General features: G+C 39.4%; 1 protein-coding gene across 1 annotated transcript in view; it reads left to right on the forward strand.

Moving 5' to 3' along the window:
* The window catches only part of cdc42se1 (CDC42 small effector 1), a 29,925-nt gene that overhangs the window by 8,298 nt on the left and 3,517 nt on the right, over positions 1-18,110 (forward strand). Inside the window, exons 2-4 of the mRNA XM_012879221.3 lie at positions 6,637-7,034; positions 14,976-15,080; positions 16,938-17,009. Coding sequence (XP_012734675.2) covers positions 6,885-7,034; positions 14,976-15,080; positions 16,938-17,006 — 324 coding nt within the window. The 5' untranslated portion in view covers positions 6,637-6,884 and the 3' untranslated portion in view covers positions 17,007-17,009. The remainder of the gene's footprint in view (positions 1-6,636; positions 7,035-14,975; positions 15,081-16,937; positions 17,010-18,110) is intronic.

Here is an 18,110-nt window from a genome sequence, read left to right on the forward strand (position 1 = left end):
CTTTTGTTTTGTTTGTTTTAATACTTTTGGACGATCCAGATCATGAAGCGTTACAGAAGCAATTAGCAGATAAATGCGTGGCTACAGCCGCGATGTAGATTTAAGTATTTATTCCCATATTGAAAGCATTAATTGTTAAAGAAATGTGCATAGTGCATTTTTCTACAGTTTTTAATTAAACCCGAAATTCTTTTTATCATCCCTCCAAACAGCCTGACATTCGTATAATTTGTCTTGATCTGGCTTTCTGAAGGTCTTTAAAGTTTTTTTTTCTTTAAAACAGGATTGTTTAAAGGACTTAATGACCTGGGAATCATTAAGGTGTCGAAGGACTCTTAAACTCAAAGGATGAACTGTGGTTGTCCCTGCACAACGACAGATAAACTAACAAAGAACCCATTTTAAATAGATTCTTTAGGAATGAAAGGTATTTCTTTGGTCTTCTGGACCCGTGTCACTGTGGATGATGACACTGGGTTACCAGTTTCAGCTTCTGGGGACGATTCGCACATTTCGCATCAAAACATGTCCGTCCCTCTGACACAAATCAAGTCACTTTGCTGAAGGGCTGGACATCCCTACAGTGTTTCTATTAGCATTAAACTTGTTAAAACAGATTAATATGGCACCAAAATTTGCATTTTGAGGCGTCGCCTTAAAATTCATCCACATCTGTGGCTCCATTTAAAGCCAGATGAGTTTGACAACCACGGATCTTCTGTGTCTCAAGTCGGCAACTCATGGCTCCTTGGAAATCATCTTGTTGGTGTTGCCACAATGTTTTATGTCTGTCAAAGCGTGGCTTCTTTGACATTTTACATTATGTCATCAAAAAAGTTAATTACGAAAACAACACTTGCACTTCTCATAGATTCGTTTGACACAACCTGGTATAATTCAGGTGTTTGATGATTATGGCTTCCAGCAAATGTAAACTCAATATTTAGGTTTATGAACATTTACAGGCATTACAGAAATGTCATGTTAGAGCTGTGTTTTGATGAGACTGCTGGCTTTTACTTTTGTCCAGTAGGCAACCAGTAAGCCATAAAAGGTCACTGCTAAAGAAATCAGTTATTCTGTATTCTCTCTGATTATTGGAAAATTTGGTGGAAGGAAAAAGTGTGAGATAAAAAAGGATGATGGCAGTTTAGAGATGATCGTGAAGCAAAGCCCGTTCGAGAAATGAGGTGGAGATTCAAAGCAGGGCTGGACGATATTAAACCGAAGCATATCAATAAAATAGAAATCATATTAATTGATATCGATAATGATCAACACATTGAAAACATAGATTTTAAGTGCAGGCCTGGCCATTTTATGCTGTTGCTTAGCGACCTATTTTTAGATACAGAACAGACAAACACTGAATTCAAAGGCAACCCTTTATTCAACCAACTTTTAACCATAACTGCAAGTTTTTTTAAAAAAGACAAAAGAATGCTCAGTCGCTGAACTCTGTGAAGGGGGCGGAGCTTGGTGACGGAGTGTTCCTGGGTCTGATTGTGATTGGTTGAGAGGATGTAGCAACTGTAATATTAACCTACATGATAGGCTAGAATGAAAAAGGAGGGAAAACTATTATTCTATTGAGGTTTTTATTAACTCCTTTTTTTTCTACCACCAATATACATCTATATCGTACATAATTAAAGTCTCTTGAGGTCAAAGTTAGCGAGGATTTGGGGACCCGTGCCATCTGCTGGGCACTATTTGGCTAAAAACATTTGTTATTCAAGGTTATTTGAACATATCGCGATATATATCGTGTATCGTGATATAGCCCAAAGATATCAGGATATTAGATTTTCTTCATATCGCCCACCCCTAACCTGAACCCCACAGAGAATCTAAATTGTCAAGAGGAAGATGAAAGACTCCAGCATCAATGATGCAGATGAGCTGAAGGTGGCTATCAAAGCAAGCTCAGCAGAACCACAGGCCGATCACATCCATGCCACGCCGCATGGATGCAGTAATTCCTGCAAAAGGTGCTACAACCAACTACTTAGTGCATATACTGAATATACGTTCCAGTAGGCCGACATTAAAGATCATTTTCCATTGTTCTTATATAATATTCAAGTTTTCTGGGGAAGTAAATTTTAAAATTTTCATTAAATGTAAGCCATCATAACTGAAATTAAGAGAAGTTGTGAGTCCTTTCGGCTGCTCCCTTATCCAGGGAGTCGCCACAGCAAGTCATTACAACTTAAAAACAAGTTTTTATAGCAGATGCCCTTCATGACGCCACCAGGATTTTATTCCGGGTCTTCGGTATCAAAGACACAGACACAGCCCACTACACTACAGAGGGACAAATGAACAGAAATAGACATCTGATACGTGCCGCTCTGTGGTATAGAGTCTATATGATGAGTTTCATTGAATGAAATAAGTTACTAAAATAAATAACTTTTCATTGATTATCTAATTTACTGAACTTCACCAGTAGACTCGCAAGGAATGGGAGCAAATTGTGTGTTTGTGACAAAAAAGCTAAAATCAAAATGATGAAAGCTGTCTGTCTCAGGTCAACCGAACACGCGGTTAATTCTTTCAGTGGTTGCGAGGCTCTGACGACTTGGGAGCAAAACAAACAAATAAACGGGAATTAATCAAGACTCGTGCACAGACTGTGGATCCTGCCACCTGCGAGCAGTACAATAGGAGCGAGGGGAGGCTGTTTTACCTCCTCCCAATGACGTCACGGGGCAACATTTATTCTAGCGGACACGCAAACAGACTGTAGGTCAGGAAGTTTAGACTGCGTTCGCACTGTCTCGCTGCAGAGGATTCATACATTCGGCCGTCTATTGGTGTCTTTGTCGGCCCATAAATCCGTCTATCCGCTGCAGACAGTCGGGCCTTAAAGCCAAACTCTGAATATTCACGTCAGCGTGAATTCTGACACCCAATTTAAGCTTTTTTACGCTCTTCCTCTTTGTTCTAACCCTTTTTTCGTTCATATGTGTATCTAATAACCTGCTGCCAGGTGACAAGAAACTGTGTGAGCGACACAAAGATTGTAGTCGTTTTTGTAAATTAGATGCAGTTTTATTTATCTGCCTCATGGTCTTTCATGCTTTCTGTCCACCCGGACCTTCTCTGATTTTATTTTTCTCCCTGTTTTTCCCCATTTTACACAATGCTCCGGCTGTAATCTAGCAGAGAATATGCCTGTTACCACACCCTGAGCGTGAAAGTGTGGGTTTATAAATGGACAGCAGCATGTATATAAGTAGCATTTTTAAAGAGACAAAAAAAAAAAAAAAAAAAACAGCAGGCAAAAAAAAAGATGTTTTCTGTTCTGATCCTCTTCTCAGAGTTTTTCCCGACCATCTCTGATATGTTGAAATGAAGCTTTGTCAAAATTTATGAAAGATTAAGCTCAGACGTGTGGAATTTCTTTTCGAGTGACGGCTCGTTAAGACAACACAGGATCCGAGTGTGTCTGAACCAAGCTGAAACGAACCACTGAAGGGAACCAAGTAAGCCAAATAGAGAATGCGTCTTAGGAGTGGGAAGACAAAAAAAACATCTCCAACATTTGTTGGAGACCTTCACGGGTTTTTAAAAACTGTAAATTGTTTGATTCCCAAACAGGAAGTCCTCTCCTCGGTGAAGCGGACTCCCTCGGGCTGAATTCCTCTCTGCTGATCTTGCTGGATGTCAAGCATGAAGCTACATGTTTCTGGCCTCCACATTCCTCCCTTATCATCTGCTGAAATGTGTTGGAGGGACTCCAGATATTTTTCTAGCAGGGCTAGAACAGACTGAGAATAGAAACACGGTTAAAGCATGTAATCAGGATACCCCGAATGCCTCCTGCCATCCCGTCGCGGTGATCTGCAGCAGATTTTTCAAGTTACTCACTTAAGGTTTAAAGGCCAGTCGGTCGTTCTTTAGACCCAAAGGTTGAAATTCAGAAAAAGAAGATTTAATTCTCCTTAACTCACCAACGGCATACAGTCACCAGATGAAGATAATTAAGATCCAGATCTGCCAAGCACTAAACAAGCCTTAAAGCCTAAAAGAAATGCATCCCTTCAGGTGCAGAATGGGCTTTGATTTAAGGGAGGCGGTTTTCCAGCTTTTGTTTCTGAATAGTTTTTGCATTATATACCTGCAGTTATACATACGTGATCTTCGGTATATAAATGTCTTAATAAATATTTCCTAGGGCTAACCTATTTATCATCAGGTCATAAATCAAAATCTTAATTTATTTATGTTCCTGTGAAGAAAAAAAAGGGGAACATTAAACAAACCCATCTTCATAGTCTTGAATATGTGTACAATTTGATGTAAATCTGCTTTTGGAGACGATGATGCAGAAACTACAGACAGAAGGCCTTAAAGTCGGCGCAGACGAACCGAAAGTCCTGCAACGGATGGTCGGCCGGCTGCCGTCCATGTTGAGGACGTTTAAATTGATTCAAGTGTCTCAGCTTATTTGTGACAGAGGAGAACATTTGTTATCAACTTGTAAGGGACGGGCGTTTGGTTTCCCGCTGACATTTCTTCTGGAAGAAGCCCGGCATCGCAGAAGGGGCCAAGAAGCAATCCCTCTGCACTCAAACAGGACCTGTCCTTCTCTACACATCTGAAATCTGGACCATGATAAAAGAGTAAAAAAACATGACGTTTATTACGTGACGTGTAGGCATCAGAGTCTCGGTCTCACTGGCTAGATTATTAATGGAACCATTCAGGAACAATGTTGTTGCCCACCGGCCAATCTCTCCTCTCTTCCTCAACCTGATACTAGGGCTGGGTATCATCTAGGATGAGCCGATTCGATACGATTCTCGATACATCGCTCACGATACAATACGGTTCTCAATGTATCTCAGCTTGATTTGATCTGACTCCAATGTCGATATTTCTTACTGTCAAATTAATGCCCAAAGTCATTCAACGTATCACAGAAACCAAAAATGTACCCAAACATCTGATTTTAGGGACGAAGGCGCTTCTAAAATCCTGTCGGCCGTTCTGCAAATTCGTCTCACTTGTACTTCCTCGCTGTGAACAGTAATGGCGGGCTGCAATACCGCCCCCTAGGGGTTGGGAGGTTAATGCAGAGAAAAGTCAAAATCAAATTGCAAGTTTGATGTATGGAAATATATCGCAGTCAGAACGCAATCATTTCTGCTCCGAGTTGAGACGCAGCGGCTCTTTTAGCACCTAGTCTGCACACCGATGAAACAGATTGATTTGTTGTTTGTATATGTTTAAAAAGACATGATAAATTAAACTGAAAGAAATAATCGCATTAAATCGCAATATTAAGATAAAAAAAAACGCAATTAGATTATTTTCCAAAATCGTTCTGCCCTACTGGGGACCAAATAAAAGTAAAATTTGTATTTAAAAATGTAATCATAACAAAAAGCACATAATTTAGACAGAACATTCCCTCTGCTGTAGATTTTCTTGACCATTTTTCTTGCCATAACCAGAAGGTTTTTGAAGTCTAGACACGTTATCCTCACATTACCAACGTGAGGTCGCAATCTGACCCTGATCTCCACAAAGGCGGAGATGAAACGCATAATATCACATATACCGTATATACAGTATGTGTTTAATTTCATATTCATTTACAGCTTCACATGTCGGGGTCATTCAAATCTGGTTCAGTTTATCTATTCTGAAAACGAACGGCAGGAAAGAAACACCAGAAAGGCGTGCTTTACGTTCAGCATCACCACTCGCTGTGTGTGTGTGTGTGTGTGTGTGTGTGTGTGTGTGTGTGTGTGTGTGTGTGTGTGTGTGTTGCTTCCTGCTCCTCTGTTTGGACCACACCTAATGTTTAGTCATGCTTAATGTGCTCGCTGTGTTGACGTCTCAGAGGGTTTGGTTCCCATGCAGCTCAATGATAGACTGTGTCAAAAATGTTTCTGCTTCTTTTTTTCTTTTTCTTTTTTGATGAGGAGTTTGGTCATGTTTAAGGATTTCTCTTGGAAATGTGGTGATTTCTGGGCCATAAGTGGTATTTAAGCATCTAGAAAATGTAATCACATATTCCATTACATTGTTTTTCAGGCAGGCGAAAGAGTTTCCCTGACCTAGCCTTATTTGGTAGCTTGTAGTGGCTGACATTAGCAGATACGTCTGTAAGTGCTGCTCTGCTTACTGTTATGGCTTTGATTTGATTCGTTTTTTTTTGTTTTTTTTTTAAACTAAGTGAAGGTTAGATAGGGGTCTGGTTGGGTTAAAAAAAACGAGTTCAAGCTGTTGGTGCATTGCCTCGTAAACAGACAAAGCAGATCTAATACGGGGGAATTTAAAGATTGTAGATTGTGGTCATTTAGAGACTTGAGGCCGTTTGATTCTTCGGGGTGGACAACCATAGAGACATTAAAATAACTTCTGGTCGGTGAGGCATTGGAAGGCAAACAATCTGATAAATGAAAGGAACAACTCTCAGCCTTATTGCAAAAGACAAACTCTCATAACCAGTGGATGCGTCTATTAGACGTCCTCCGTGTGACAAGAAACAAAGTGTAGACTGACATAAAATCTTTACATGTTTTTAATTCTGATGAAAAAAATACTAAATTAATTTCACAGTTTGGATCTGAGTTTATGTTTGTAACATGTTTTTTTTTCTCTCCCTTGTCTCCACAGATATAACTCGCACCTCTGAACTTGACATTTTGGATTGTAAAGTTTGAGTCTTCAGCTTTTCTGAGGAGGCAACACTTTTTTTACCGTGAGGATCTTTCAGCAGAAGAAATTTGTGGATATCCCGTTTTTTTTTTTACCATCTGAACCACTTGGAGTCCACCTGTAGAGTGTTTTTAGTCTGAGGTGGGGGTTTTTTATTCCAGGGTTTTACCCTCGGACTGTCTACATTTGTGTGGCCTTTTGTCTGGATGCCCCAGGATTACCCACAGGCTGCGGTTCCATCTCGGGCCTGCAGGGCGGCAGCAGAGACGAACGGCCAGCCGCTGGACAGGCAGAGTATCGGCATGAGTGACTTCTGGCACAAGATGGGCTGCTGCGTGGTGGCCAAACCCCCTCCGGTGAGACACCTGCGTAAAAACAATGAATACAATATGAATAACAATGAACACAGACATAAAAACAATCTTTACGTTAAGATCTTTGTTCAGATCATCTATCTATTTATGAAGTCCAAGGGAAAAATTCAAAATGGTTGGGAAAACATCCTTTATAGATTAAGTGATTGACTTATATTGGAGATGATTTACTTGTACGAAGTTATATTATTATAATATATAATTATTACTGTATATATTACCATATTCTTTGGACTATAAGGCGCACTTAAAAATCCTTAAATTTTCTCAAAAGAATTATGGTTCGCCTCATAATCCGGTGCGCCTTAATGTCCCCAAAAATATTATTATATAATATGGCAATATTCTTATACATTATAATAATCTATTGTTATTATTAGTAGAGATCGGGATGATCTGGTGACTGTAATCGGACGATTTTATCCCAAACAAGCCTGATCAATGATATGAAACTTGGTGAAGCTGTGAAAAAGATACTTTTTGGTTCACTGAGATGAAACATATTGTCAATAATTGTGAGCAGGGACATGTCAGGTGTTCTTTCACTGTTTTTACAAGAGCAAGTCTGACATCCAGCAAAAGCAGGAATGTGAACCCATTAGCAAAATTTCTCTCTTTTATCCCTTTGAGGACCCCATAGATCATACTGGGTCAGGAAATACTGGCAGTCCTTTAGCGTAGCGTCAGGGTTTACTAATTCTGCAGGGATTACTGTTAATGGCAATTTTTCTAATCCAGCCAATCATTATAATCCCTAATGTAAAATGCTAAAATCAAGCCAGGTATCATTCTATCAATATTCTTCTTCTTCTTGCTATTATTATTAATATTTAAGATCTTCAAGTATAAAGTTGTAAAGAGCTTTTATCAGCTTTGAATGGGTCCTGTAGGAAAAAAAAACAATATTTTGGAATATTTTTGCTATATTTTTTTTAGATTGTGTCTAATTCGTATCTATTTAGAAAGTGGAAAATGTGTTTGTTGTCTATAGTTCTTAAAGCCTTTATATTTTATGCCCTATCTGTGCCTATTGTCCTCATGGACTACATGGACTACATGAAAAGGCCCAGGATGTGATGGTTTAAGTGCAAACTTTACCAAAGTGACCTAAACACTGACTGCTGGGCTGATCCGAACACCAAGTTGTTTGCAAATAACCCTCTCAAAGCAGAATTTGGCAATCAGTAATAAAGTTGTTGTAAGGGGCTTGTTGAAATAGCTTGATTCACCTAAACAAGGTTCAATCCTACACCATGGTGACTAAATCCGTTTTCCACACACTGTCCTCATATTATGGACATTTCCACACGATGTCTTAAAGTCGCACTGGTCCTCGCACACGAGAGGGAAAAACAAGAACAGACACAAATGCAGCAAACAGGTTTCAGGACTTCCACTTTCACCGTGACTTTTGACCTTCTTCTGCAACAGCTTTGCAGTTCCCTTTTTATGCTTCATGCCAAGGAGCCACAGCATACAGAGCTGCTCGCAAAGCAATGCTGTCATTCCACAACATGTTCGAGGCCCAGCAGAGTTGGATATATTCAGCCAGTGCTGCTAACAGGGGTGGACAACCGGGTCAGTTGTCCCAGGCTCAGGGGGGACCCTAACTGGGCCCTCTATCAAAAAATCATGGTCAAGAATATCTTTTTAAAATTGGCCAATTAGTGAAGAAAAACTCATTAGTCTTTTCTTCCTGGCTGACTAATGTTCTGATTTGTAACCTGCTCTGCATTTACCTGCACGCCAGATTTGAAGCTAGAGGTGAAAAAATAAAAAGGGTACCTTGACTGCTAAAGGAAAGCTCGGTCTGTTTGAAGCTTAAATCTAAGCATGTCACACAAGCAGAAGCCTAAAATATGAAGGATTTGGACAGCAGGAGGTATGGAAAGCCAAAAGCGCCACAATTCAGTCAACTAAAATGCCTAAAAATTTATATTTATGCATGTGAAAGTTTTAAGAGTTTGACATGCACATGTTACAGTTTTTAGCCTAAAAAATGATATATACAATCTATGTTTTATCTAAATTATTAGTAATTATTTCATAAAATGTTCACTTCATGGCCATGTGATGCATACAAATTATTTAATTTTATCTCTCTGCCTTGCAAATCAAAATGTCGCTTTCCGAGGTGTACAAAGACCACACGCTTTTTAATTAATCAGGAAGTTTCTGGCACAACTGCTTGGATATTTCACCTCTCTTTGTGCACAGTTGGATTTCGTTTAGAGGGTTTAAAGCATTTTCCACAAACTTTGAATAGGGCTTTTGGAATGGCCATTCAAGAAACTTGATTTTAGCCTGATTTATCCAAAACGGACCATGTTGCCAAAAACACATTATAGCTGTACTGGTATGAACGCCCAGTTGTGTTCAAGTTTCACACACAACTTAATCCTTTCTCTAAAAGGCTTTTCCTGACTGGCCCCAAATTTCAGTTGAGCTTGAATGTGTTGATTTTGGAGCTAAAGCTTCTTTCTTGGTCAGCACCTTCCGGTCCTCGGTTTTAGGTGTTTCCCTGCCTCCACACACCTGTCTTAAATAAGCCGGTGTCCGGTGCCCAGGTCAGGTTGCCAGTCCTTCACAGTTGTTGTGTTTCTGGACTGTGGGAGGAAGGTGGAGTACCGGGAGATAACCCAGACATACATGTCGAGAACATGTTAACTCTGTGTAGAAAGAGTGGGAGTTAATCTCCATAATACATTCAAATATTACCAGCCAATTCTTCTTTTGAGTCAAATAATGTCGTATTTCATACAAGTATATCCCATCCTGGAAAATAACTGCTTGAATAAATCATTTAAAACTCAACCCTATTATGGCAGCGATCCACGCGGTGAGTGAATGTAAATGTCTCACCTGAGCCGTAATGTTTAACACATTAAACAGGTTTGTGATTACCAGAGACTGAGAGAGTCCCGGGCATTATGGGAGTAAACCCCCCCCCCCCCCACGTGTCCTCGTGTTCAGCTTTACTGCAGCCGGCAGACACGGTGTACACTGGCGCTCCGACGGAGGAAGTTCTGCTCTGCGGCGTCTCTCCCCAGAGACCTCCTCCCTCCTTCCTCCGCTTGTATTTTTAGAGGTTTCTGTTTGTTCTATTGTACCGCCGCAACAATACACCTTTAACAAACACACTCAGATGCACGGCAGTGCCAGCAGCGACTTCCCTCTGGATATATATATATATATATATATATATATATATATATAAGGAGTTTCTCTTTGAGGATCTGCATTGTAAAACTGCTGCAAAGTAACCAGCTGTAGAAAATAATGTAAAAGCGACGAATGCATTATCAAACATGATAAAAAAACAGAACAAACAGCTTTTTTTCTCTCTGTATAATTATTTTAAACATTTCTAATTCTCTGAATAAATGTTTAAATGTGTCAGCTATGTGTGTTTAGCTCTTGAAGATATAGAAATGCTATTCTATGTCCCTTTTTTGTCTATATGTTTCCTCTTTCTGTTTCACTTTTTGTATCTCTAGTCTATTCTTACCTGTTTTCTATTTACACCTTAATCTTTAGTGTCTGTAGCAATGTTTTGTGTTTTTCTCTGCATTTCTTTTAACTTTCATGGGGCTTTTTGTGTTTTGCATTTTGTAATTGATTTGTGTCTGTTTTTATTTAGTTTCGCTTTGCAATATTGTCATTTTTGTGTTGGTTTCTTAACTGTTTTCTGGGGGATGTTTTTACGTTTTTGTGGTGTGCCTCATTAAAAAAATTGGCTGCACTCATATTAAGGTATATATATTTATCACAGTAATTCACTGCAAGCGATTTCTTTTCTCTGCTTGCAATGAAAGCGCCTGTGGTCGACATTATTGGTCTTCTGATGGAGGTCTAGGAGCAGCTGACGGTGTTAAAACATAACATAGGACCAGGATCAGCTGTGCATGTCTCTGACAGGCTTTTATTTTGAAATTCCAGCCTGTTCCTTTGATGTTGGTGACTCAGATTACATAATGATGATACTTGGGATGAAAAAGACAGCGCTGTTTATCAGCCCTACACAGAGGTTGCCAGGAGAGTCTTTTCTCTCCCCCTGCCTCCTCTTGATTCAATAATTGCAGCAGACTCAGTGTTGCATAACATAAACTACTCCAGGATTAGATTAGACCTCACTTTCTTGGATCTCAAAGCATGCTGCTGCCATTAAGAGCTGTAACGTTAAGCCGTGGGAGCAATCCCAAAGTTTTGCAAAATGACCACAAGTAAATCTAAAACAGAAAGCTGAAAAAAAAAACAAAAAAAAAACATGAGGAGAGTTTGTTTAGCTGTTGCCACGGAGTCCAAAGTCGGAGCTCTCTGTTATCAGGATCTGTAACTGCTGCACTTTTACAGCGCCCCAACTGTGCTAACGTGTCGTGCTGAAATTAAGACTCAAACTCGTTCCAGCGTCTCCATCAGCGCTACCCAGCTGCCTCTTTAAAAAGTGTTGCCATGACGGCAGCTGTGGCCGTGGAGGAGGATGCGTGTAGGCGGAGCGATGATCAATCCCAGCCGGTTCAACATAGGATGCAGACATGCTGGTGTAGTGTAGTGTGTGTGTGCTGTTACTCCGGTTTACATCTTGCTGAAATTTTCACGTGTAGATACAATTTTCTACACATATTTTCAATTCAATTAAATCCAATGTAATTTATATAGCGCCAATTCATGAAACATGTCATCTCAAGGCACTTTCCAAAGTCAAATTTGATCAGATTATACAGATTGGATTTGTAATGGTTTAGGAAATACTAATGTAAACATTGAAATGATATTAGAACAGGAGTTATATTAGCCTCATGCTCTACTGGAGCATGAGGCCACAAAAATTAGGGTTTGTTTTACACATGCAAATTACAATAGGTTGATCAGCAGGTACACACACATACAACCTGCAAGATTTGTAAGAATTTTCTAAATTATTTCTTGAAAATATGCCATCATTTCAAGAAATATGTTGACCCGCACAAAATAAGTGACCCAAAACGGTACTGTAACTATGCCAGGCCTGCTGTATGCGCTTATATACACCAAACACACAGAAGAAGACTAAGAAGGCCTAAAGTTTTGGTGTTGGAAATGTTTATGGCTTGGGTCGAGGGTCAGGTTAGACATTAAAAATAATATCCAATGCATTAAAAACAGGACAAATAGAATTCCTTTTCCTGAAGTCAATTAAACAATTAACAATTAAAGCCACTTTATTTATTTTTTTCCCCATTTTTATACCTGCATTTTAGGTTGTTTAATCCCCTTATGTAATTCCCCTCTTTGTGATTTTTGTTTTTTATTATCTTTGTGTTTATTAATGAGTATCCAAGAGATTTCCAAACATTTTGCTACACGGTAAAAAACTCTGAACTATAAGGTACCTGCAAACATTTTTTTTTTAAATATTGAAAGCTCAAAAGTAATCTTTATTGTTTATTTCTGTAGCTTTAACTGCTGAACAACAAACAAATAAATGTGTGCACAGTAGCACAGCTGGTAGCACCGTTGCCTTGCAGCAAGAACGTCCCGGGTTTGAAGGATGTCCATTACCCCTCATGGACAAGCGAGTGTAGACAACAGCTGGATGGATATCATAATTTGATTTTAAAAAATGTCAGATTTTTCTGTAGAACATCTGAACTGAAACAAAGAAAGGTCCTTGCATGTTTGCCTTATAAGAAAGCCACACCATGTCCTGCCTGTGCGTATTCTCAGCCGTCTGAATTATGGCGACATGGTAACTGCCACTTATGAAAGGCCGTTAATGTACCACCCTCAGCAGAGACCACAACATCCCCATTTGGCCAGCAGACAGGCGTAGATGCGCGGTGGTACTCAACACAGCAGACTATCATGAAAAAAAAACCTCCTTTACTGGTGGTTGCCCATGAAGAAAATTAGCCAGCTAACGACTACATCAGGATTCAGGGGAACAAGTAAACGCGTCACACCAAGAAATATACCCCAATGACCCAAGAGATGGACGGGCAGGTTGTGTATTTGCATCTGACTTGGAAGAATGAGCCTCCGTGTGCTGAAATACAGCAGCTCCCGATCTCCAGAGTGCTCAACAATGAGCCTCAAGGACTGACAAAGACGCCTGGATAGGAGTCGAGACATATTCGCAAAAATTGAGTAAAGGTCCTGTTGCCTTTAGCCTGTGGTGCATGCAATTTCCTATTGCTTTTTTTTATATGGTCAATTGTTCTCTTGATTTAGAAAAATGCTTTAGTCCATTCTCAGCAACAAGAACAGGCAAAGGGTCCCTTTTTTATGTTAATGGACTGATTCTGAGTAAAAGTAAAAGGAAATTTGCCAACCTGTTTACTGTATAATCAAAAGGAAACCTAAGAACGGGGTTAATAAAAGCTTAGTACCAAAGATGTTCGAGTCCTACCCTTTGCCCTGGGTCTTTCTGCATAGAGTTTGCATGTTCTCCCTGTGCATGCGTGGGTTCTCTCCGGGTACTCCGGCTTCCTCCCACAGTCCAGAAACATGACTGTTAGGTTAATTGGCCTCTCTAAAATTCTCCTTAGGTGTGAGTGTGTGTGAAAATGTTTTTTTTTTTGTCCTGTCTGTCTCTGTGTTGCCCTGCGACAGACTGGCGACCTGTCCAGGGTGTACCCCGCCTCTCGCCCATTGAGAGCTGGAGATAGGCACCAGCATCCCTCGCGACCCCGGCAGGGATAAGCATGTAGGAGAATGGATGGATGGGCCTTATGTTAATAGGGAAAAACTTGAAGCATTGTCCGTCCATTAACTTCCTCTGCTCGTTGGGGCAAATTCTTACCCTTTTTGAAAGTTGCTTGTGGACCACCTTAAAGTCATTCTGAGGCCCACAAATGGCCCTCGGGTCACATGTTGGACATCCCTGCTCTAGATCATGCATTTCTTATTCCAACATTCAGTTGTTTGTTTTTTTTACCCTCCAGCATATTTTCTATGATAATAAGATTAATAATTAATCAGTTTATGATCAGTGTAGTTAGACTTTTTTTTAAAAAACCCTGCATTTTCTGAAATGATTGTTGAAACGGCGGCTCCTCTCACTCCCACACTCCAGGTTTCGTGTGATCTTCAAGGCCTGTCGCCTCGGTCGTGTTCAACCATCACTTTTAGTTCTGCTGTGTTACATAAAGGCTCTGAATAATCCCGGGCGTAAGCCTCTTAAATCACATCTAAATGGTTTTGATTGTGGCTTGGATGTGTTTCCACACAGCAGGGTTTACTGGACTTTGGGAGCCAAACAAGGTTTTAATGAGGGGGTTTCACTGGCTGATTTCCAAAGCTCGGACTGTCCCTGTATGGACCAGGAAGAGCTCTGAAGAAACATTAAATAAAAATTTCAGGTGTTGGATGTAGTTTCTGATACAAAATCCAATGTATACTATATTTGTTTGAAGGCTTATTTTTTTTTTTTCCTCCTGTTTTATTATGGAGGCTCGGTCCAGAGCAGGTTGCTCTGGTGTTTTTCCCATTTCTCCTTGTGTTGCGTCACTTTTTTTTGTTCCTACATGATTCACTGTGGTGATTTGAGACTAAGAGTATGTGGACATGTGGAGACACATCAGAGACAGACCATCAGAGGAACAAAGGAGAGTCATAAGAAATATTTTAACTGTTTCAACACCAGAGGAGTCACATTAGGGGCTAATGATGATGATGCATTTATGTCCTTGTCCTCATTTGGCCTTATAGCTCAGGCCAAGGGGGAGAAAAGATGTCTAGATTAACAGGCAATCACAGATACATCTGTTTTTTTTTTCCATTTTAACCTACTGCTATTTTATTATCTCATATCTAAGAGTCCACCTATGTAGCCTCAACCATAGTTTCTTTCATCATCAACCATTCTCCTGCAGATGCATTGATAAGGAGAGAAGGGCCACTTCTCCAAAGTAAATAATCTCCTCTCTGTCCGTTTCTGTGCAGAAGAAGAAGAGGAGGAAGATCGACCGCAGTATGATCGGAGAGCCGACGAACTTCATCCACCTCACGCATATCGGCTCCGGGGAGATGGGAGACGGCGCGCAGCCGGTGAGACGTCGCGCTCTTACGCTAGTCTGTTACGTGACTGTAAATCAGGACAGAAAAGGAAAAGTGAAGGTCTGCAGCTTCCTAGTAAACGGAGATGACCAGGCTTCGGTCCAACACGAGGACAGAGGGGCTCTGTGTGTGGGTGTCAGCGAGTGTCGTGTGGCAATGCATCCTTCCTGCTTCTATTTTGGCTTTTCTGTCTTACGTCTGGTGAAGGAAAATCTGCATCCACTCTGACAGTCACTGAGGTCTTTCTTGAACCAGCCCAGAAACTGTGCCTCTACTGTCTTTAGGCTGCCTTTAGGTAGGAAGTGACGCATGAATATGTCAGACAAGTGACTGAGTGTTTATTTCTCAGCTGCAGCTTGCTTAGGTCATAAAATACTCAGAACCTGGGTGGGTTTTTAGAAGTTGCATCATTCCTGCATGCATGTCAGGCTGAATAGAGGCATGAAAAAGCTTGTAGATGTTTCAGCTCATAAGGATAAGATGGAAATTTAGGCTGAAAAACACTTGATTGTCTCACAGTGGTAAATATATCGAGTAAGATTGTACCGTACTTGCAAATTTCTGATTTTATGAGGCTCAGTCCATCAAAGTAATGGACAGTAACTTACTACAGAAGCAAAAAAAAAAAAACATATTTCATCTACAAATAATAAAAATAGACATTCAAGATGTCATAAATGTAAACAAACAACAACAAAAAGGTAAATGAACTTAGAACGGGTCACATTTGACAGTATAACACAGCGAGAGGAGTGTGACATCAACACATGACGTCAGTGTCCCAGTCTGGCCTGAGTCAGCAGGTGTTCTTCCTTCAGGATGAGATCAGACCTTAAATATGTCTCTGTTCACTCTTGCTTCATTTCCCCCCTTTCTTTGGAGTCTCTATCTAAAACAGCCCACAACATCTACATAGACATAGAGAAATAAACCTATACACTGGAAATCTGGAAATGAATCTTATCTGTAACCGTGCAGATAAACATATCAATAGAAATGATGAAAATATAGGTATCACTTCACAAAATAAAGCTTTTTTTTGTGGGATTATCTAGTATTATATTAGATTTTACAATTTCATATTTTATCAAATTAAAACCCAAAAATATAAAACCTATTTTAATTTATTAGGTATGATGTAAAGTCATTTTTGAAATGGCTGTTTTACATCTTCTTTAAACAGAATATGATATACATTTTTAATATATGACCTAACTATTTATTATATTCATTTGTTTCTATGATGAATCTGTATTGCTTGAAATAGTAGCTTTCAATTCTCTTCATATAAAGTAATCATAATTATTAGTAAACGTAGTTTTCTAATTAGGCATTTCTCAGATAAACATTTATTTGGTGATTATTTATTTGTTAGCTTTGTTTACAAAATTAGCTTCTAACTATTGATAAACAAAAAATCTAAAATTGCTTATGGATTATTTTCCCTCTGGTAAATATAGTAATTATCTTTTGCTTTTAAAAGTGTGTGGAGTGAATAGGTTTCTTTAGCTTTTGAAGTGGCTTTTAACTAGTTTTATGTTGCATGTGTGCTGTTATATCTCTTTTTAATCTCTTTATGTTTGTTTCTATTTTGTGTTATTTTTATTGTGGAAACACTTTGTGGGCTTTGTCCACAGAAAGGTGCTATATAAATAAAAAATGTTTAGGGAAACAATCTGTTTTATTTTAAATCAACACATTTATGATATATTTTCTGGTTTGTTCTCTATCTTGTTCAGTTTTCTTATTTTTATCATTATACGTTCCAATAAAGACTTTTTTTTCTGCGCTGTGTCTTTGCTTGTAGTGTATGACTAAAAGCTGTTTTTTTTTATTTTTTATTTCCAGTCAGGGCCTGTTCAGGAGCAGATGAGGTCTAAAGGCCCCAACATGAACTGCAGGAACAGCCTGTTATAGCCGGTAAGCACACAACACGTACCGTCCAGAACCATTACTGCTCATATCAAACTCACAACGTGTTTACATACCTGCTGTTTTTGCAGTTTTCCCCTCTTCTTATATGATTATGCTATTTTTTATGTATAGTACCTTTTTATTTCGTAGATTTCTGTTACTCTATGGCATGCTTTCATTTGCCTTTCACTTTGCTGCTGGTATGAATTTCCCCACTGTGGAACAATAAAGGTTATTTCCATTCTTTTAAAAAAAACACACAATTAAAGGGGACATGTCTAGCTTTTCAGTTCTTCCTCTTTACTTTTAAATCATTCAGTTGTGGTCTATATTAAGTGGAACTGCAAAGCTCTGATCTGAATTCCTCATTAATTTACTCCCATGTTCCTCTATTTTTACCCCTGCTCTGAACTTTGTCTGAGAACGACTCGTTTTGGTGCTGTCTCTTTAAATCTAAAGGAGACACTTCGCACCCCGCCCACTCCAGGTTGCAGAGTGTCACCCTATTTGACCCCGATCAGCCATTTTTGTGGTATGCTGGGGGATCTGTGTAATGAACTGTGTGGGTTAACACACCCAACAACCGAGCATTTTCACTTATCCTAATTGTAGCTTCGGCATCCTTAAACTGGGACTACAATGTCCCTCGGAGAAATAAAAATGGTGGATTTACGAAACTGGTAAGCCGAGAGCCGATGACTTAGTTTAGCAGCTCCGTAGCAATTACTGTGACTTAATTGTTCAAAACAGAGAAAACTTAACAGGTTGAAAAATATGACCCGGTAACAATATAAAGAGATCTATGCAGCATCTGGAGAGACTAAATTCAGATTTTCTGCATCACTAGAGTTTACAAGTACACAACAAGGTGTACTTAAAGGTTAAAAAAGTGGATTTTTCATGATATGTCCCCTTTAAACTTACTCACTGTCTGTGTCATTTTTTTCAATTCTTAATTGGTCCAGTAATCTTCATTTTTGTCGAACCCTCAATCGGATCTCAGCTTTATAACGTTTTATTTCCCCTTTGCATCTTGTGCATTTCTTCAAGGGCTGTTACATACCTTGGCAAGTAATGGAGTGTTAAATTATGATTCTGAGGGATTAA

The sequence above is a fragment of the Fundulus heteroclitus genome, chromosome 13, assembly GCF_011125445.2.
Source record: "Fundulus heteroclitus isolate FHET01 chromosome 13, MU-UCD_Fhet_4.1, whole genome shotgun sequence".
Lineage (NCBI taxonomy): Eukaryota > Metazoa > Chordata > Actinopteri > Cyprinodontiformes > Fundulidae > Fundulus > Fundulus heteroclitus.